Here is a 21339-nt window from a genome sequence, read left to right as displayed (position 1 = left end):
TGCCACGCAAGGCATCATCTCTGCAGGGGGCACCTGCTGCGACAGTGCCAGCTGTACCGCCGGCCACCACAGATGTCCTGGCCACAGAGGTGGTTGAAGAGGCCGAAGATTTTTCGGGATCACCCAGCCCAACACCCATTGGCCCCCCCTGCGGAGACAGAGAGCCTGGATGACCCATTTCTCCATGACTCCGACCTAGGGGACTCGGACATCGGCATATTTGAGGACGACAGTGCCCAGGACGAGGGCCCCACGCAGGTGCCTGCCACCACCCAGCCCTCCGCCACCCAGCCCTCCGCCACCCAGCCCTCCACCGGTACACCTGCGACAGAAACCCCCTTTGAGGTCCGTCTGGCAAGGGTGGAGGCCCATCAAGACGAGATGCTGCAGATAATGCTGCAACAGGTCGTTGCCGGTAATGAGGCCATGAAGGCCATAGCCACGGCCATTGCTGCAAATACAGCAGCCGTGGAGGCGTCCACGTCTGAATTCAGGCAGCGCATGGGGTCACTGACCGAGGCCCTACTAGCCAACATCAGGCAAGTGCAGCAGCCACACCATGGGTCTGACAGAGGATTGACAATTGACACCTCGACCACGTCAACACCTTCCACCTCTGTCCAATCAAGCCCCGTGCGCTTAACGCGCAGGAGTGCACGGTGCATGGCCATGGCACCCCCAGACCTGAAAGTCGCCAAAAAGTGACTTTTTGAAAAATGGAAGAAATGTGAGGAGTAGGATTGTTGATGGCAACACTGTTTGTTGCACACATGGGGACATCTGGGATCTGTGGGGTGGGTGAGGGAGTTTGTTGGGCTGTTCATTGGGGTCTGTGGGGTGGGTGAGGGAGTTTGTTGGGGGATCGTTGGAGGGGGGAGTGGGCACAGTTTTGCACTTTCATATAATACACAAGTTTTCTGGAGAACAATCCATGGCTGGACATTGTCATTTTTGGTGTGCATCCATTTAATGTGTTACGGTGTTCAGTCTCAAAATTACAACATTCCCTTTGTGCATTTTCACATTGGCCCAGTGTCTGACTGACCAAAGTCATTCATGGTCCCTGTGTCTTAAAAGTATTCGTCAATTAGTGCTTGGCGTACAGCATGGCCGTCCCGTGCATCACGTACTGGCAGGGGGGCTCCTTCGCCTCCGTCTCCATCCCCTTCATCCTCACCCAGGCCATGCATGTCAATGTCAGGTGGCAGTGGTACATTCCTTCGGACGCACATGTTGTGCAGCATGACACAGGCCATGGTGATCTTTGCCACCTTCTCAGGCCTATATAGGAGTGCCCCACCAGACCTGCTTAGGCAGCGGAACCGTGCCTTCAACAGGCCAAAGGTCTGCTCAATCACGACACGGGTACGAGTGTGCACACGATTGTACTCCTCTTCATGGCTGTTCTGCGGGTTCCGCACAGGGGTAAGTAGCCACGGCCTCAAGGGATATCCTCCATCACCTGCAAGCAGATACAAATAGGTGTGTGTCACTCTGAACTGACACCTTCAGGGAGCACGGTCATGGCAGCAGCTATTAGGTGTGAGCATGCACATGTCCCTGTAAGTGTACCAAATAGTCACCTATATGGGATGTATACTGGAAAGAGGTGTGGAACACTGGATGGGGTTGAATAGATGGTGCAGGGTGTAATCATGCATGCTGAGGCAGATGTGCTGTGGCAGTGCAACAATGTTTAGCCTCCAATTCATGCTGTGTACTCTTTACTTTGCATGGTCACACTGGCCGCATTGGCACAGTTGCCATTCTATTCAGTCATGCATTGCTTGCCATCACCATGGTGCCCCGGTTGTGCCTCTTACTTGTTGTCATCCATTTGCATTATTTGTGATATGTGGCCCAGTGATGTGTCATTTTCCGTTTGGCTGTGTCAGGTGAGGAGTGTTTAGCTCTGCATTCATTCTCCACTCACTGGCTATAGCCACCCAGGTGTACTTTTAACCCCCCCCCTTTCCCACCCTGGTAAACTACCCCCCCCCTTTCCCACCCTGGTAAACTATCCCCCCCCTTTCCCACCTAGGTGTACTATCCCCCCTTCTGCATCCGCACACATGAGTACCCCACGGCATGGCCATGGGCCTGTTGTGCAACTCACCGAGCAGCCAGGCACGTGGTCCAGCATGTCGCTCCATGTGACGGGGTAGCGTGGAGTTGCGCAGTACCATGGCATCATGTGTGGATCCAGGAAATCTGGCGCAGCAATGGGTGATGATTTTGCTGGAGTCACATACCATTTGCACATTGATGGAGTGGTATTGCTTGCGATTGCTGTACACCGCCTCTATGGCATGGGGGACTACCAATTCCACATGGGTGCAGTCGATGGCACCAACACAATTTTGCATGCCGGCCAGTGCATGGAAGCCTACTTTGGTTTCGGCTATCTCCTGGCCAGTCCGTGGTAGGGATATGTGGGTGCTTGCGTGCTTCAGGAGGGCATCCAGCACTTGGTTCAGCATGCGTGAGAATAGTGGTTGTGAAATGCCATGCAGCTGGCCCACTGTGTGTTGGTAGGTGCCTGTGGCCAGGAAGTGTAGCACAGACACCACCTTCAGTAGTGGGGGGATGGCAGTGCGTATTTGTATGTGGCTGGCAATGTCGTTGTGTATCATGTCCACTATGGTGGTGATGGTGTCACGGTCCAACCGGTACAGGGTGTGGATCTGCTCAGGGGTTAGGTTGAATGGGCTGGGTCTGGTGCGAGGGATTGGTGGCTGCCTACGAGGTGCTGGTGGCTGCGCTGGTGGTAATTGCTGGGCCTGTCTCAGCCTCCTTCTCCTCCTGCGTCTCCTCTGTGCTGTCTGTTCTTGCTGCTCTAGTTGTTGTTGTTGTTGTTGCTGTTGTTGCTGTAGTTGTAGCAGTATAGGCATGTCCTCCTGCACCATGATTGCAAATGCTAGTGGTGGCATTTTGGTGTAGGAAGGGGTGTGGTGTGTAGGTGTGCTCCTTTTGTACTGGGCCACTCTGCATTGCCTACACCTGTGGGGGGGGTTGTGGTGTGTGGGTGTGCTCAGTTCATACTGGCACAGCCTCTTTTGACTCCACCTGTGGGGATTGTGTGCACCTGTGGCAGCTGCCTTGTATCTTGGTTGCTGTTTGTGGGTGGTCCGCGATGCTTGTTTTTCCGGCATCATGCAGCCCGTTATTACCATGTTCGCGATGCCGGTATTTGCATGTTTGCATGGGTTGTGATTGCCCCCTATTACCGGCATGCCGGTATTTACTACCTGAGGAGGCGCGTGCACGCGCCTATGCCGCTATTAGCGGCACCGTAAATAACGGTGCCGTTAATACCGGGTTTGTGGGTCAGAATGCTACTGAACGTTAAATGATGCCGGTATTTAAATACCGGCATCATTTTTCCCTTACCGGCATAACTCGTAATGAGGCCCACTGTGTCCAGCTCCTGCTCATCTGCTTCTCCAGCGGCCCGATCCTGAAGCCCTAGATCTGGATTCCATTTATAACCTGGAAGAACAAGAACAGCATTAGCGAGCAAGAACACTTACCTGTGAAGTAACCGGTCTTGAATCCATCCTGCGCTTCGCTTACCTCTCCCATCTCCGGAGTTCTCCGCAACCTGCAAAGGTAAAGAAACAAGGACAGCATTAATAACAGTTCTTACCTGGGCAAGCAGCGAGTCCTGGCAGCACCCTGCTCTTCTCTTACCTCGCCCATCTCCGAGTTTCACCGCAACCTGCAAGGGAGAAGAAACAAGGTCAGCATTAACAAAGCACTTACCTGGGCAAGCAGCGCTTCGATCGCTCATCACTCCGGAACATCACTGCAACCTGTACAAAGAAAGGAAGAGAACACAGGTTAGCAATTAAAACCAATAAACAGCGCAGCACTCTGCGCTTAAATAACTCACTGTGGTCTTCCCCATCGGTGCGGCAACTCAGAGATCGCAACCATCCCTGTGAAAACAAAAAGAGATTGTTAGGGAACAGCATAGTGGAGCAAGACGCCGAGAAGACAGAGATAACGGACGGAAAGAAAGAGACAAAATAAAGACGGAAAAGACATTATAACTCACCTGGAAGACAGCAAGCAGAGTCGGAGTCACAGCCGGGCTGGACCCGACATAAGGGCACACGGACCAGTGAAGCAACTAGGCCCACGGAACGCCCGCACCAACCATGCACCCCTGCACAGAGACGCAGGACGAAGAGTTCAACGCACAAAAACATATGGCGCTACCCAACGTCTGGCACATAACCAAGCAGAGAGGGGTCCGGTATAGCGCTTAGACCTCCAACCAGTATCGTGTGGCACCCCCGTGGATACCAGGTGAGCGTAACATCTGTTCAATGACACTCCACCTTCTCGTTTTTTACTTTTATTCCTTGTCACAGGGCTTTCTACCTGCTTTACCAGACTCCTTCCCCATGGTGTGCGGCATTCGCCCAGAAGCACGCCAGTGTCCCGCTCTTTCCTTTTGCACTCACTAGTTTGTTTTGGCTGCTCTGGCATTCTTAGCATCATCCCTCGGTTGCTGTGGCTTGCGGGTAGCTGAGTGCATCGCCCCCCCATCTCCGCTTCTCGCCTGGTCTCCTGCGTTTTCTGACAGCCTGGCACTGCCATCTATCTCATCAGAGCAGACCTCTGGCTTCCTGTCCTTATCCAGACAGCATTTCCAGCAGCCTTCCAGCGTCAGGAAGCACTCCACTTGCTTTCCATTTTCCGACCAGCTTCACGTGTAGCGAGGTTCTCTCTGCAGCGTCTCTCTCCCCATGGCTCTCTGTCTTCGCACAGCTAACGGGTATTTAAACATCCAGCTGTTTGGTAGCTCCCACCAACTACTAGAATGCAATGTAGGCTTCCTGATTCTAGTAATCTTCATCACTACGGTCTTCTTTCTCGTCTCAGTACTTTGGCATAATTTGTCAGAAGGAACACTGATGTCAATGTAAGATGGTTGGATGGGTTCAATATCACAATAAGCCATAACAGTCTGTGAACCTGGGGTTGGGAGGTTTAAACCTAGAATGGAAAGGTGAATGTCGCGCTTCCTGTGACCAGTCTCTCGCCCTTTCATGAAGTTCCTCTCCCCCATATGGTCTTCCCATTGGCAGCTACTTCCAGGGTTGGGATCAGGTATCGGCTGCCCTTCCCAAGCCATATGGGAAGAGAGTTCCCTGATAGAAGAAGTGATGATACCGTTAGATTCATCACAACTGTTACTTATGGAGACAATAATGTTTTTGGAGGATGTACTTCAAAACAATATATTATTGTGAATGTCCTTGAACAAATGATTAAAAAACATAACATCAATGATTAGGACACAAATGCACACTAAGTGCAGTTATTGCAGGTGCATTATTGACGTGATATTTATCACCTCTATCTCACAGAGCCTTTCCTCAACCCCTCGGGGAGCGTCCTAGACCCCAGTAGAAGCTTTGGTAGGAATATAAGCAGAAAAAAGTATATACCTCTCAATGTGCATCAGAAGCGACAGTAGGCAACAAACCCCTGCAGTGGATAGCTACTCTGACTCATCTACACAGGACTGATTTACTAATGTCACGTATTTATTATTGATGGTCCACTGCTCAAACCTTCTACTAACACTTTTCTTACCAGAAAATGCACTGCATACAATATGATAAGATTCAGTACCTTCACACTTCACATATATATGCTTTAATGTTTCTGACTTGATTCTCTATAATGAACACTCAAGGAATGCTTTTATACTCTCCTGTATAGTGTAATTCGTTTTATTATGAGAAATAAATAATAAAGAAACGTTGCTACTATTATTGAAACATTATAAATGAATATGCAGCTATCATTGGCATTCTACTCAAGACCAGTCAGCCATTTCAGAAGCATAAAGGCCACTTCAAAAGTAAATGACTACCTCATTAGTTCTCACTAGACCTCTCTTCTTTCTCAATGTGATATTAAAGATGGGTCAAACGGGCCCTCATACTCACTACTGTACTCAGGGCGATGAGAGCTGGAGGGTCGAATGCGCAATCCAATAATAATCCAAAAAATATAAAATCCAATTGGAAAAACCACTTATCAAAATCACCATGGTCTCTCAGCAAAAAGCGGCCAGAATAGGTACAAATGCCTAAAAAAGATTTAGTGTCAGTTGGAATGGACGATGGTGCAACAGCCAATTAAGAATAAAATATGTCCATAGGTGGTGAGCTGATTGCCGTAGAATGCTTCTCTATGCAGCACAGTCAAAAATAATAGTTCCTCTCAAAAAAGCAAAACGAAAAGTCTTTTTGAGTCCCAGAAGGTCAGAAATGCAATTTCAGAGGATTCAAAATCGAGGCAGAAAAAAGGAGGATGGTCCCCTCCATAGCTCTCCATTGGCTTACATGGAGAGTAGTTGCAGTCTGCTTTCTGGGTACTCCAGCCTCGTCAGCCTCGTCTGCCTCCAGTCTTGCTTCTTCCAGCACAGCGAACAGCTCTCCCTCTGACTTATCAGAAGGCAGCCTTTTATAGCATCAGAGCGTTGTTTATCCAAGCCGTCTCTTCCCCTCCTTAGCCAGACCCATAGACATTTGATTGAAAGCCTTACCATGTTGCTAATGGCACAGTGCCAACAGCAAGGTGCTGAATAATCTCTAAGCACCATCAGTCAACAATGTTGTTCACGTCAGGCCTAGCCTGGAAGCATTGTCCAATTTTCCATCTTTCAGAACTTTGTTATGGTTAATAGGAACATTCATAACTATTACATAAACAGACGGGACAACTGAAACACATCCCAAAATGCAGCCCAGAAGTATTGCTATAATCAAAAATAATTGTACATTCAAGTAGTGACTGAACTTTTGAAGCCAAGATAGATACCATATACAGAGTGATCTGGCACCACATGGGTTCTCATTTGAAGGTCTCTGTTAGGTATCCAACTGAGAGGTGGCAAATGTAAATTGTGAATTGTGAAGTTGAAGTGGTCCTGCAACGGGTCAAGCTAAACCCTGTGCACATTCGAAAGTCTTTGATAGCTAATGCAAAATGCAATTGGTCCGAGCCCGGTTGAGGGAGACTAATTGTGTAAGAGGAAGCATCTGAGCTTGGCTGAGGGGGATCTTGGGTGTACCGGTAGTCACCCAAGAAAAGATATTCTCTGAACATTGGAGAAGGGGATCTGAGCGCAGAAGAGAGGGATCCAAAATAACAATTGTGATATGAAAAGAGATCTGAGCATGCGTGGAGTCCAGGGTGAAGAGTGAATCACCTAACTTTAGTACTTGTAAGAGGAAAATAAATTTTCATTTGTTTGGTACACCAGGCTCTCTGAATCAAGAGACTTTGATAACTTAAGAGACTTAGGCAGAGAAGGCCATGATGCTGGTATTGGAACTGTGTACTTGTGCCGAAGAAGCCTGAGAGTGTGCTCTGCTCGAGTGAACAGCCTTATCCTATGCTGAAAACATGGGGAAGGGAGGCCAATGGCCTGATCATCCTGACATATCATTTTTGTGAACACATCTTTCTTTTTTCATGAACACTACCCCACACTATTTGTATTTAGAGGTAAGGATTGGCAATAGTTATTTTTTTAGTACGGGCCCTTTTATTTTGACGAGACTGCACTACGACTGTATTATTATTATTTGATGGTTGTAGCTTGCTCCCATCTTTAGATTTAGGATTAGATAGGCATTCATCACACCTTTGTTAAAGTTCAATAAATGCCCTTAGACTGTGGTCAATTGTGTCTGTCTTACTATTGATGCCATGCCTTCCTTACAAATCTTACTTGTCAGTCATACAAAGACCTCTGATGAGATTTGTACAATGATACAATTGATCGGCCATCACAAATAGAAATGTTTGGATCACAACTAAATAAGTACGGTCAATATTAATAGCCAAGCAGGATTTGTGCGCATATTTGAAACAACCACCCACCAGCCATCTTGGACTTGTTTGGTTAATGGCCTCTAGTTTGGTTTCCACTTTCTGTAAATTCTTCTCTATTGCAGCTTGCACACTGTTTGCTTTGGCAATTGCTGTCCCTCTGATCACCACTTTAAAGGCCTCCCATAACGTTCCTGCTGATGCCACACTGCCTGTATTATGTGTAAATTAATCCCATACCCCCTCTCTTAGCTGTTCCCGAAATGCGCTGTCTCTCAGAGATTCACTTCTAAGTCTCCTTGTCAGGATCCTTGCTCTAGGGGGATGAAGGGGCAGCCATGTGACCACTACCAGGGCATAATCTGACAACACCCTTGCTTTATATTCCGCCTGTACAAATTCCCCCAGGGTGCCCTTGCCTGTAAAAATATAATCCAATCGGGTGTACAGCTCTAGGGGAGCAGTGTAATGTGAATATCCACAGGTCTGTGGGTGCAGCGTCTGCCATATATCTGAGATTTTAAATGCTTGCAGCAATGTGTTTAGGGCTTTGGCCGAGGGGGCAGGGTGGGTGTACTTGTGGTCCGACCTAGCTAATCGAGGGTTGAGCGTACAATTAAAGTCTCCTCCTCATATCAGTGTGCCGTCTACATGTGGAGTTATAAGTGGGTATAACGTATGGAATTAAGCCGCCGTCTCTTGGTTAGGTGCGTATGTGTTGATGATGCAAACTTCTCTATGTTCCAGCCGACCCCGCAACACACACATCCTACCTTCTTTATCTTGGAAAGTCTCAAGCACCCTCAGGGGCACTGACAGAGCCACCTATATTAACACCCCCCTCATGTATGCAGAGTATGCCGAGCCTAACGTTGTACCTCTCCATTTTTTTGTCAGAGCAGCATGTTTCTCTTTGGTGAGATGCGTCTCTTGCAAGAGTGCAATGCCTATTTTCTGGCGCCTAAGATAAGTCATAACTCTATTTCGTTTAATGTAACTATTAAGGCCACTGACATTCCAGGACGCTATTCTAAGTTCCCCCATCACTCTTAAAAATTCGAACACACACACGGAGCCCAGTATGTAAATTCAGCATCTGTAATGTGGACCTATAGGCTAACCCCCAACTAACTACCCCAACTTTCCCTTCCCCCGGCCCCCACAATAGCCCAACTCTGTACCTCATGCTCAGGCTTTCCCACTTCTCGCCTCAGCTCCAGGGACACGTCTTTGTGCATAGGGCGCAGTAGGCAGATACGTAACTACTAGTATCCGAACAAACTAATCTAGTCTGGGATGCAGGACGTTCCTGCACAGTGCAGTCCAAACTGGGCACTAAGTAGTCAACTCCTGTATTAGCAAATGTGATTCCTGAGGCATCCTTCTGTAAGTTCTATCTCGGCTCAGTCCTGCTTATGCAAATGTCTGCTACAGGCTAGTTGCTCTGGCTCTCTGCTAGTGTTCCTTTTTCAGCACTCGGACAGCCTCTGTTCAAGTTGGTAAATTCTCTGCATCCATCCATTTGTGTACTTCTTCCGGGTTATCAAAAAAAATGGCGTGACCCTTTTAAAGTATTTTCAGTATCGCAGGATAGAGCAACATATTCCTCAGGTCTACTGCTCGTAATTGTCCTTTGACCGCAATGCAGTTCATCCGTTGTTTCTGTACCTGCAAGGTATAATCCGGGTATGCAGTTATCATGGCCGACGAACGCTGGATCGTTCCTCCTTTGCAAAAGTGCTCCAGTATCTTTTCCCTATCTGGGTAGTTCAGTATCTGAGCCATTATTGGTCTCTGCGGGGCGCCGGCTGGTGGTTTCCTCATCAGTGATCTATGCGCTCTTTCAACCATAAAGCATTGCGTGAGGGGCCTGGGGCCTATCTCCTGCAGCAATAAAGTCTCAACGTAATTAGTTGGGTTCAGTCCCTCTTCTTCTTCTGGAAGTCCGATGATCCTTACTTTGCTACGTCTGGCTCTACCTTCTGCATCTTCTGCCCTGCCTTCCAGGTTACGCACTTGTTGTTGCAGTACCGTGACTTCTTCTTAAGTGACCTTTAGGCCTCCCTTGTTCTCCCCCATCTCCTTCTCAAGTGTACCCGTGCATTCAGCCATGGCCCTCACATCTTGCCTCAACAAGTTCACATCTATGCTGATCGCATCCATTTTAGACTCGAGAGCCACTTTCATGTTTGTCTCGTTCCGAAATGGCGAGCCTTTGTCTATTTTGGTACTTCTGCAGCCTCTGAACTACATAATATCTTCAATGGGCCTGCTCGGGGGCTGCGCAGGTCAGCCTGCTTCAGATACGGATGGCCACCACTCCTGTGGCTGGTTTATGGCCTCTGGAATATTTTGAAGCTGGGCCAGAATTCCATTTGTGCTGTACCTTGAATAGTTGCTTGGCTCTGTTCTCGGGGCCTTATTTGTAGTGCTGGCTCACTCCTTGCCTTCTCTCCAGCTCACGACAACAGGTGGTCAGGGTGCCCAGACCATTTCAATTACTCCGCACGTAAGGCAGCAAGGCTATGCCCATGGCACCTGACCTCCCAAACGGCCAGCTCCTTGCTTGTTTCAGGGCATTCTCCCTAAACACTGAGCTCCCTTCAAGTCGGGCTTGCCGCTCCCTGCTACTATACCACAGCTTTTTCTCTGCTTTGTCTTTTTTCATCGTGTCTTCTCCGCCCGGATATCTGTTGGGCTGCAGCTGTTCCGATTGTGCTCCACTATCCCAAATCTGCCATCTCTTCTAACCGCAGGTCGGTCGCCGCCTCGAGACTTCCCTCTCTCTTGTACTTCAATTGTCCCGATTGCCGTCGCAATCCTGCACAGCAACCGTAGTCGCTACTCCGCGACTCTTGAGTTCACCCAGCCAGTAATTCCTTTGATGCCTTCTGCTGGTATGCGGCTGCCAAAACGCCCCCGCACCGACGCGTGATATTTCCTTCACCTCCATTGGTGTGCGATCTGCTCTTTTGTCTAGAGCCGCACTCCGGTCATTCGTCCCGGCGTCCAACAGCAGCTCCTCCAGGATCACGGCACTAGTGAATACCCGCGCCACCCATGCGGCTCACTGTGCGGTCCGTTGTGCCAAGCATTATCCTGTGCATTCGAGCTGCCACGTTTCTGCTCGTATTGCCGGTCCTCTTTCTTCAAGCGACCTTCCTCTGCTTTCGCATCTGTTGTTGCGTATCCTGGCTTAAGCTAATGGAGCTCGGCGGCCTCTCCTTTGTTCCTCATCGCCATCCTGTTTCCTTTTCTTCAGAGCCGGGTCTCGGACTTTCGTATGGCCCTGTAGATAGGGCACCGCAAGTTCCTCAAGAGTGCTCAGCTGTGCCCTCTGGTTTCCCACACCTTGTGCTACAATCATGTACTGTTAGGCTTACATAAACACTGTCCTCAGGGTAAAATCATGCATCTCAGGAGCTCCCTGGAACACATCCTACTGCATGGCTAGGTAGCCACGCCTCCCCAGTTTTCCCTCCATAATTTTTTTTTTTTTTTTTAGTGTCCCTTCTCTCAGGAGGTACTTATTTTGGACTCTGTAGTCAACACATTCTGTGAGTGGACGTCCCATTGTACTTTCTATTGCTTCAGGAGGCTCAGATTAAATAAAGAAGATTCACGCGTCAAAATGAGTAGACTTTTAAAGAGAGCACAATGTCATAGTTGAGCAAAGTGTCAGTCCCAACCGTTTGTAAAGAAGGAAATGTCATTATGTAGTAACAATAGATGGCATTCCCTTCTATCCAGTGGCTTCCTTTTTTCTGTAGTCCATAGCATGGATCAGATGTTGGCTGTCTCGGCTTCCATTTTAGAGAGGCAGCAAGGTAACCGCTTAACCCAAATCTTCATTTCTGCTCCTGTTTGACACATTCGTTGGTGGCATGAATCTACTTTGATTGCTGTGGCGTGGAGCTGCCCCTCACATGCCCTAGCCACTCAGACATGGCTGTTGCTTGTCTGTGTTGCATGACACGTTGTAAAGAATCCCGAGGTGCCCAAATAATGCCTCAGTGGCACTCTTCCTAGCGAGATTCAGACACCTTACCCATCCCCCCTCCCAACCAGGTGAGAATATGGGGGGGGGGGGAGGCGATCTGATCAGCACTGTGAATTTTGTTGGTAAAGAATCAACAGTAATTACTGATAAGTACACTTTAAAAATCTAGGGCTTTCAGATTGATTTTCAGACAGATTTTCAGCTTGTTACGCTGCTCTCACCAGGGTGCGATGAAAAGACAACAGCCTGCCACCTTCCCATCAAGTGCCATCTCACTGTGTGAATTATTTTAAGCATTTTGGAACTGTATGACTTATTCATTGGCTTTTTGAATATGTTTCTGTACGTAATCCATAATGATGGCATTATATGGTAGGCCTTGCAGACGTCGAATGGTATTGCATGTAAAACTGTTATAACATGGCTGAATGTTAAACTTGCCAGGTGGCTCTTTACTTTGCCTCAAGTATAGTGGCTCTCAGTTTGAGGCCCTCCTTGACCCCCATTAACCCTGTCTTGTTTGTGCTTTTCATTTCTAGGCAGCAGGTGGAACCATTGCGCATCAGGTTAGCTTCTCGTACTTTAATGCATTTAACTCCTTGCTGAATAACATGGAGCTAGTTCGAAAAATATACAGCACTCTAGCAGGCTCAAGAAAGGATGTAGAAGTTACTAAAGGTGATCTATATTTTACTATGTTTTTATTTGTTTGCATTTCTTTTAGTATGAGTTGTTTATTAACATAACACTGGTTTCTTTATTTAAATGCTATTTGTATCTTTCCCTAACAACGCTGTTTTAATATGCTTGGCAACAAGAGCTTCTGTGGGATGTGCCATTCGGTATGCTTAATTGGGAATGCTGTGGTGACAAGATGCCTGTGTCATTAATGTATGTACTATCCATGGTTGATTGTGGTTTAGTGAGACGCGTCACTATGATAAAGGTGGGCAACGATTGTGTCTGGCGTAGAACTACAATATTCTTGTTTTTTTTCCTATAACAGAGGAGTTTGCCCACTCTGCCAACAAATTTGGACAAATCACCCCATTGGAAATCGACATACTCTTCCAGCTCGCAGATCTGTTCAGTGCTACAGGGTAAGTGTCCTGATACTCCGTACTGTTTGGACAGCAATGCACCTGTTTCATAGTCTTTCATTGAGCTAATCTTGCCCGATCTAGGGATGGATTACACCATCAGAACTCTTGGTCGGTCATCTTCAGGCTACCATCACCAAATATATCTAGCTTTCTCTTTATAGTGAAAAGCTTTTGCACCTTTTATAGTGGTTACAGTATAATGTTTTGGGAGAATGGCAATGTACATATTGTTTGGGTTGTGGCATGGGAGCTAGAAAGAAGCAGGTGGATGAGATCAGTTAGAGGCAAAGTGTATATTCACCAGAAGCTTTTGTGAGAGCTCCTGCCTTCCAGTCTCTCCCACAACTGTTTTTGCTCTCATGTTGTTGCTCCATGCTACTGTTCTAGAACAGGTTGGCTGATGGAGCAGCTGGACCAGAGCTTCGGGATGCAACACCACTTCCCCCTTTATAATGTAAGACAACAACATGTGCACCATAGCAGACATCAACCATAACTTTAATTGTTTACGATTCTACATGGTTAAGAAGAAATGTACTACTATCAGTGGGTAAGGGAAGAAGGGGAAGGTTGAAAAATGGGAGAGAATCTACTAGGGAAGGAAGGATAAATACTGAATACTGTATTTTCCTAAGGAAAAAACTACTGCACACTCTCAGGTGTACCTGCTCAGGGTCTGTTCCTGTGCACCTCCATGGGGTTGGGTTCCTATTCAGGAACTGTTCCTTTGAACCTCACTGGAGTTCCGGACTTGGCCTCCTCACCTTTACTCGATTGGCAAAGACGGTTGAGGCCTGTTCGGAGTTGTCTCGTATAGTCCCAGCGATGGTTGGGGACTGAGTGGAATTATATTGTGCCATCCCTGTCTGGATGTTAGAGAAGTGAGCTGAACTACATGCATGTCCTGGGTTCACTGTCCCTTGGTTCGCAGTGCCCATAATTGTGTTCACTCACTTTTAAAGCCCCCCTTTTGGGTTATCTGAGTGGAGGTTTGGGACAAAGTGGGACGATGCGTCTGTCTATGCTCATCAGGAAAGAATGCTCCATGCCTTTGTTTCTGTAGGCTATGCTTTCTCCATTCCATGCTTTCCCGTCTGCCTTGAGCGCCGCCTCTCTGAGAACTTGAATAACTTTGTGGGGTGAAAAGTACTTTGACAATTCTTTGGGAATAAAACATGATAACCTTACCTTCACCCAATCTCCTATCTGGAAGTTGGGCGAGGGGGTATCATGAGACTGCTGAAAGTCTGCTTTCATACGTTCCTGTGCTAAATTCAGGTTAGAGCACATATTTCCAAGGTGAGAGACAACGGGTATGTTCTTTGCCCGGTTTCTGAATATCCACCACAGTTTGGATGGAAGGGGGAGTCTTGTGTCCCTGAAGAAGTTCAAAAGGATCAATTTTTGTTGTGGAGCAAGGATTGGGTCTATATGTGAACAGCATGCTTTTTACAGCCTGCCGTGGTTCTATATGGTTCTTTTTGGCTAATTGTGCAGTGGACATTAAGACTGTTAAATTTCTCGATCATGTCATTACCTTAGAATTGGTAAAGGGAAGTAGTGCAGTGAACAACCCCACACAAGCCAAGGAATTTTTTCATCTCTCTTGACATCAGCTGTACCCCATTATCAGGTATGAGGGTTTCCAGAAACCTTTCTCTTTCAAAGAGTTCTCACAGAATCTCAGTGCCAGATTTAGTAGTGACCGACACTACAAATTTAACTTCAGGCCACTTGGAAAAAGGATCATTTATTATTACCACTGCATATGTATGAAAGGAGGGGACAGTGCTGTATGCTCCTACTATGTCTGTGGCTATCATGCGCCGTAGACTTTCCTGGATGGTGATGGGTGTGATCAGGGCTAGTTTGGTAATCAATACTTTATCTGATTGGGCACATTGTCTCACATATCATTCAGTACCTGAATGTATAGCTTGCCACCAATAGTTTTCATCTACCACCCTTTTTGTGAATTTTGTGCCCAAATGTCTCTGATGAGTTGCTCGAAGCAATTTGGGCCGAATGTTCACTGTTGGCACAACTCTATCCTTCCTGTAAAAGAACATGTCATATGAAGATAGTTCATCCTGAACTTTACGAAAGGGAAGAAGGCTGTTCTGCAATTGTCGTGGGAGAGACCATCTGTTTCTGGAATGCCTTTTCACTTCTTGTAGTGTGATATCCTCACCATCAGCTTGGATCCACACTTCTCTGCTGACGTGTTCATTGGTGCAGTCTAGTTCATCAATAGGGGCAACTTCTGTGTTTTGTTATTTTGTGGTTGTGTCTTCCACTGGCATGCACAAGAGACAGCTGCCACGTCGGTCTTAACCGGTTTATACTTAATAGCGTAGTCATATTCTTGGAGCAGTGCTGAGAATCTGGCCTGAGTAGGGGCTACTTTAGTTGTACAGGCTGCTGAGTATAAAGGACACCCCCATACATATTGTCAAAGGTATTGGGCTGCCCAGATGTATGCTAGGGCTTCTCTTTCTGTTTTAGAATAATTTGCTTCTGTAGGCTTGAGTGCCCTAGAGGAAAACACTGTTTTACATGCTCTACCTCACTTGAGTTGGGAGAATACAGCCCCTAAGCCATTTGTGCTGGAATCTACTGTTAGGATAGATTGGCCTAATATGTTGAAAGGCTGCATTGTGGGAACCTATAATATCATTCTCTTGGTTTGCTCAAATAAATTCTGTTGCTACCCAGTCCAACAAAATGCTGTTTCTTTCTTGCTCAAACACCGTAGAGGTTAAACAGCAGAAGCAATATTGTTTGCAGATTTTACAGAAAACTGACAGTCAGAGGAAAAGCACTAGTTCTTCCTTAGTGTATGAGGAAGTCACTTCAGCTTTGGCCCTCATTAAATTGAGCTTCAGCCGAACTCCCTGTTGTGTCAGTGTGTGTCTCAAAAATGTTGACTTCGGGTAGCAGTAAACATAATTTGCTGATTTGTGAGCCCATATTGCTTCAAGGTCTCTAGTACTCGTAATAAGTAATAACTTAATATGTCTTGCTGTGGAGTCAGTGAAAGTCAATAGATCATCCTGGAACATGAGAACTCCGTTCATATGTCTAAACAACTGATCCATCTGTCATTGAACAATGTATGCCTTGCAAGTGACCCTGAAGGGCATGTGTACGAATTAGTGAGCTCCAAACAGGGTGATGAAATGGGCCAGTTCTCTTGATTCTTCTATGAGTTTGACTTGATGATATGCTGAACGTAAGTCCAAGGTGGAGAAGAATTTGGCCCCACTGCTTCTGCTCACCATCTCTGATATGTTGGGTAGCGGATGTGCATCTACTTTTCTGTTTTTAATTAAGCTGTGGCGGTCAACACAAATTCTTATTTCTCTATCTGCTTTGCTTGCCAGGACAATTGATGCTAACCATTCTATGCCTTCTACTTCCAGCATAATTCACGCTTCCAATATCTCTTTGATCTTTGTTTGTAGCTGATCCTGCAATATGAATGGCACCTTACAAACCTGGTGCTTTATTTGTTGTGCTTTGTTTTCAGTACTATGCTTGACATTTGTTATTTTCTCCGCGGTGTTGGTGAACACTGTGTGGTATTGTTGGACGAGGCTGCTGAGCAGTTCCTTCCTCTTGCTGAGACTATGATTTGCTTTGAGCGCCACTTTGTCTCTGTTGTCAAAGGCAGGTTTGTTCACAGACCTAATTTGCTGACCTTGCCGGGCCCCAAGTTTACAAGACTTGCTGCTTGATGTTTTCAACTCAGTACTGCTGGCCCCCTAGCTACTATGTATATAATTCAAACTGTAGAATCTATTATGTTACATTAATACCTGAAGGTACCCTAGAATTATGATGCAGTGACCTGTGTACCCTGAAGGAGTGAAAGGTATTGGTGTTAACTGTAATGTCCTCAAAAATAGTTCCCCCGGGATAATGGTGTAGAGTAAATCTGCTATGAATAACAGTGATTTCCCGGCTATCTGTAATTGTATCATGGGCCTAGGCCTACCCGGTTCTTCTTCAGGCCCATTTATCACCATTAGCCTACTGGAAAGGTAGTAATGGTTTTTCTTCTACTGATAATTGTTCAGGTTCATCGATTATTATTATTATGGTATTTATTGAGCGCAGCCCTAGCTTCAAGAAGCAACGGAACGTTTTACAGATTTATAAAACAATACAGATACACAACGGAACGCTTTGCAGAGGTTTACAATTGTACAGATGCATAACAGAGTGGCTTTCAAAGGTAATAACAGAACAGATATACAGCGTGGGTAGGATACAGAGGGGCACAGAGAAGGGGTCGCTATGTCGGGTTTGCGGAGACCAGGCATTGTCTTATTTATGTTTATGTTTTATTATTTGTATAGTGACAAAGCTGGCCCATAGGCATCATGGTGCTAGCAAACAAACAAAGCGTGCACAAATTAATTATACGGGACAACACAAATAATACAAATACAAGAAGCAAAACAAAAAATCCAACAAACAGGAACAACTAACAAAAAAATAAGACTCATCAGCATATTGCAATAAAAATAAAAAGTGAAGAAAACAAATTAAGAACTGATAAAATGAACACAAGTGAAATAAAATCTACTAATTCAAAATATTTTAAAACTAATGACATGAAAAAGAAAACATAAAATAAAACCTGCATGACTATAGATTCACAGTAAGTTCGTCAGGAACAGCAGAGCAAAATGCAACAAAAAAGAAACATTCATTAAAATACTATAGATCCTCCACAAGATCAACTACCAATTTCAGACTGAACAGGCAACTGGGAAAATCTTACCAAATACCCTGGAAATGTGGCAGATGGCTACCACCGCAACCCACAAGTACACAATCTCTTTTGTTCTGTGAGCACCACGTGTTTATTTTAATCCTCCTTAGAACCTTCAGTCAAGAGTTCTTATAACCCTGTGACCCATTTTCTGGAGTAGTCATGACAGCACTTTATATCTAAGGGCCTACCTTGGTTCATTCCCTGCCAGTTTTTCTACATCAGTGACGATGAAGTTCATTTTATCCATGATAAACCCTCTTATGTTCTCATCCACAATCGCAGGCATGTGAGCTTTACCGACACACAAACTCCTGAGAATCTCCTACAAGATTTTCTTCTGGAGCTAACAAGGCCTGCGGGACATAAATACTACTGTGCTAACTCCATTGGAGTATCAACAAGTGCTATCAGCAATTGGATCTGAGGGTAAAATATGACATCCTGTCTATTGGCCGATTTTTCCTCCAGCAGGAGATTTGTATTAGCCTTCACCCCACTTGGTCAGTCTCACAGAGCTTATCCACAGAGCCATGGCCAGCCTTACCGCCAGCACCTTTCAACAACTCCATACAGAGTTCAAATTCTTCAAAACTGCTAGACAGCAATAGATTCTTTAGTAGTCTCCCAATTGTCCTTCCAAAACAGATTGATGGCCCAACCGAAGTTTCAGCAACAGGCGATGAATACAATTTGAATGAGCTGGAACAATCTTCAAAGCATTAGAGTGTGGGGGTTGGTCACATTTGTTGATTCATCCCCAGCCGCCTGCCTCACAGGTGTGGGTAATCTGAGTGAGGTTAATCTTTTTCAGTCAGTGGGCCTCATTACAAGTGTGGCGGTCCGGAAACAAAGGTGCTGGTAAGCTTACCGGCACCCTTGTTTCCGGGCCACCACAGTACGAGTCTGCCTGCCAGGGCTGCTGCGCCCGGCAGGTCTGACTCTGCCAGGCGCAGCGGCCCCAGTAGGCAGATTTGTTACGGAAGCACCGGCTCCGTTAACAACTGTGCCGGTGCTTCCGTCTCCCCACTCCCCATGGGAATGGGGACTTACAAAATCCGGTGGCTGACTTCCTGCGCCGCCGGATCTTGTAATGTCCCAGTGGCACCGGGAAGTCAGGTGTCAGATTCAGTGTTATGGGGTTGGCGGAAACCCGCCGGTGGCACCGGCAGGTTAACGCCAACCTCGTAATGAGACCTAGTGTCACTGTATTGATTCTGTTTCTTGTTGTTTGTTTGTTTAATTATGTATTTACTTTTTTTAACAGACCAGTTGTCCTTCACGATTCAGTTCTGGTGGCCAATTGCTAGGGATGCAGTGGTTGTAGTTCGGTAACTGTCAAGGCATCCCCTTTGCTTTGGATGCATGGGGAGGTCTGTGTCGAACGTTGCAAGGTGCTTTCCTCTGAGCGTTTGGGATTCCTCTGCGGTGCTGGCTGCAGCTGCTGCCCTTATTGCAGAAAAGGTTTGTGCACCCCATGTAAGGAATATCATACTTCCGCTCACCAGTAGAGGGGATGCGTACGGTGCACGGTTGGAGATGTAGGACACAGTGGCTTCGTGGAGGCATTGGATGCAGTGGTGGGTTTGTTTGAACCGGGAAAGCTCGGGTTCTGGAAGACTCATCTTGCGGGATGGAGAGGGGAGGAGCTCATCTCCAAGGTGCCGGAAACAAGCAGGCAGATGAGGTAAGTTATAGGCAAGTGCTCCTACCTCCCAGACTCTCCCTCAACTGTCTTTGCTCTTCTTCTGCTGCTCCACACCAGAGCTCTAGAACAGGTTGGCTGATGGAGCAGCTGCAACAGAGCATCAGGATGCTACAATATTGTTTGTTTGATATTTAGCTGAGGTTTTGTCTGTTCTAAAGAGCAAAGTGGGCATTTTGTTGTACACGATTGTAAGCTCAGTAATAAATCATTTTGATTTTCATTTACTTTAAACATAGACTGGTGAAATAGTGCTTATCTTTGGCAGGGTCAGGGCAAGCACTTTTTATTTCTCATTTGGACTTATGCAGGACAATAGAAAGGAATGCTCACCATGTGGGGGATCACTTATCTTAAGTATTATTTTTTAAACTGGGGTCAGAAGACATCTTGGACATGAATATTTGCTTTATCTAAATTACACGTAATGTCACCAAAACTTAAGAGCGTCAAAGTAATTCAGTAGACTTGCTCTGATGGGTTTAAGGCAAAGTGCTTATCTTGTCTACTTTCAAAGGGTATAAAGGATTCCCCATGATAGTATTCAGCACATCAAAAATAGACATTCAGAGGCATAGCTGGAGGACCTTAAAGGTGGCTGCAGTCTCAATTGTTCCCACCAGTGGCTGCTGCTTTATGCCCATCCACCTATGATCTGCAGTGTTGACCAAAGATGCTGCAAAGGACAGGAACCCATGAAACCACATTAGTATTGTAGATACAGACAGAGCATAGCTGGGTCGGCGAGCTGCTCACAAGCCAGGTCAACCTCTCTATAAGTCTGCAGGTGTTATAAGAATTGTGAGCGCTATCTATCAAGAGGGCACAGCCTCTGAGTTCTGGAGCAGCCGAGACATCTCTAAGGTGATTACGGCTGCAGGCTCACAGTTATCAGCATTAGAGTGAATAGTGCGGCTCCTAGAGAAGGTACAGATCTATCAGCAGCGGAGCCAACACTATTCCTGTGGAGAGTGGTGGGGACTGGAGATGGATGAAGAGGTGTGAAGAGGTGGCAAAGGGGCATTGGGGTGGCCCAGGACCAAGACGTGATGATATTGTATAAGGGAAAGGCATTAAGTGTAGAGGATTGCAACACACAAAACCTGTGTTGTGAGCTTCCATAAGAGAAGCAGAGCTGTGAGGTGCCAGTGAACAACTGGGAGAGCATAGATGGAGGCAGGGCCATTTGGTATTCGTTCCCATGAAGAGTGCAGTGGTTAAATTGCTAAAGGGGCACACGCTACAGTGAAAAGGACTGACTACATATCAAAATAACCACCAAAGTTTCCCCTTGTGTCTCCCAAGCCAGTAACGCTAGTGAGGAAGGCACAGATGATAACAATATGGCTGGGTTCAGCAGGGTGAACACATGCCCTTGATCTTGATTAGGAAATCTGACCAAATATAGGCCACGCTTGCAGTCACCACAGAGGCTTCGATTTTAAGTCCTAAATCGAGGATGAAACGTGTTGAAAATTGACATGCATTGAGTGAAGAAGAAGATTCAAACAATGAAAGATTAAATGGAAATCAATAGTACTGCCCAAAAAATTGAGATTTTTACAACTATGCGGCAGGATCAATCAAGCAACTAGAGATGAGAATTAAACGCCTAGACAATGTCAACAGAGCAGCTAATGTGAGACTTGTATATACCAGGAATAGGGAAAGAAAGCAAAATGAAGGAATTACTGTGGGGCATAATACCCAAGCTACTATGTAAAGCCTTCAGGAGCCCGCCAATGGGTAAAAGCTGCTATCTTAAGGGATCAGGGCCCATTATTGTGTACCTTCTGTACAAGACTTGTAGGTTACTATATCTGCTTTGAGGTGGTTTACCATGTGAATCACTTTAACAGGCCCACTACATGTTAATGCTGTTGTTAGCCTA

General features: G+C 46.3%; 1 protein-coding gene across 1 annotated transcript in view; it reads left to right on the top strand.

Annotated features, from left to right (window-relative positions):
- Nucleotides 1-21339, top strand: part of SLC25A12 (solute carrier family 25 member 12) — an 881399-nt gene that overhangs the window by 456686 nt on the left and 403374 nt on the right. Inside the window, exons 7-8 of the mRNA XM_069616206.1 lie at nucleotides 12400-12538; nucleotides 12867-12960. Of these exons, the coding sequence (XP_069472307.1) occupies nucleotides 12400-12538; nucleotides 12867-12960 (233 nt within the window). The remainder of the gene's footprint in view (nucleotides 1-12399; nucleotides 12539-12866; nucleotides 12961-21339) is intronic.

This window comes from Ambystoma mexicanum, chromosome 9 (genome assembly GCF_040938575.1).
Source record: "Ambystoma mexicanum isolate Mex_15411 chromosome 9, UKY_AmexF1_1, whole genome shotgun sequence".
Taxonomy (NCBI): Eukaryota; Metazoa; Chordata; class Amphibia; order Caudata; family Ambystomatidae; genus Ambystoma; species Ambystoma mexicanum.
The sequence above is the reverse complement of the archived record's forward strand: the minus strand, read 5'-3'. Positions and strand labels throughout refer to the sequence as shown.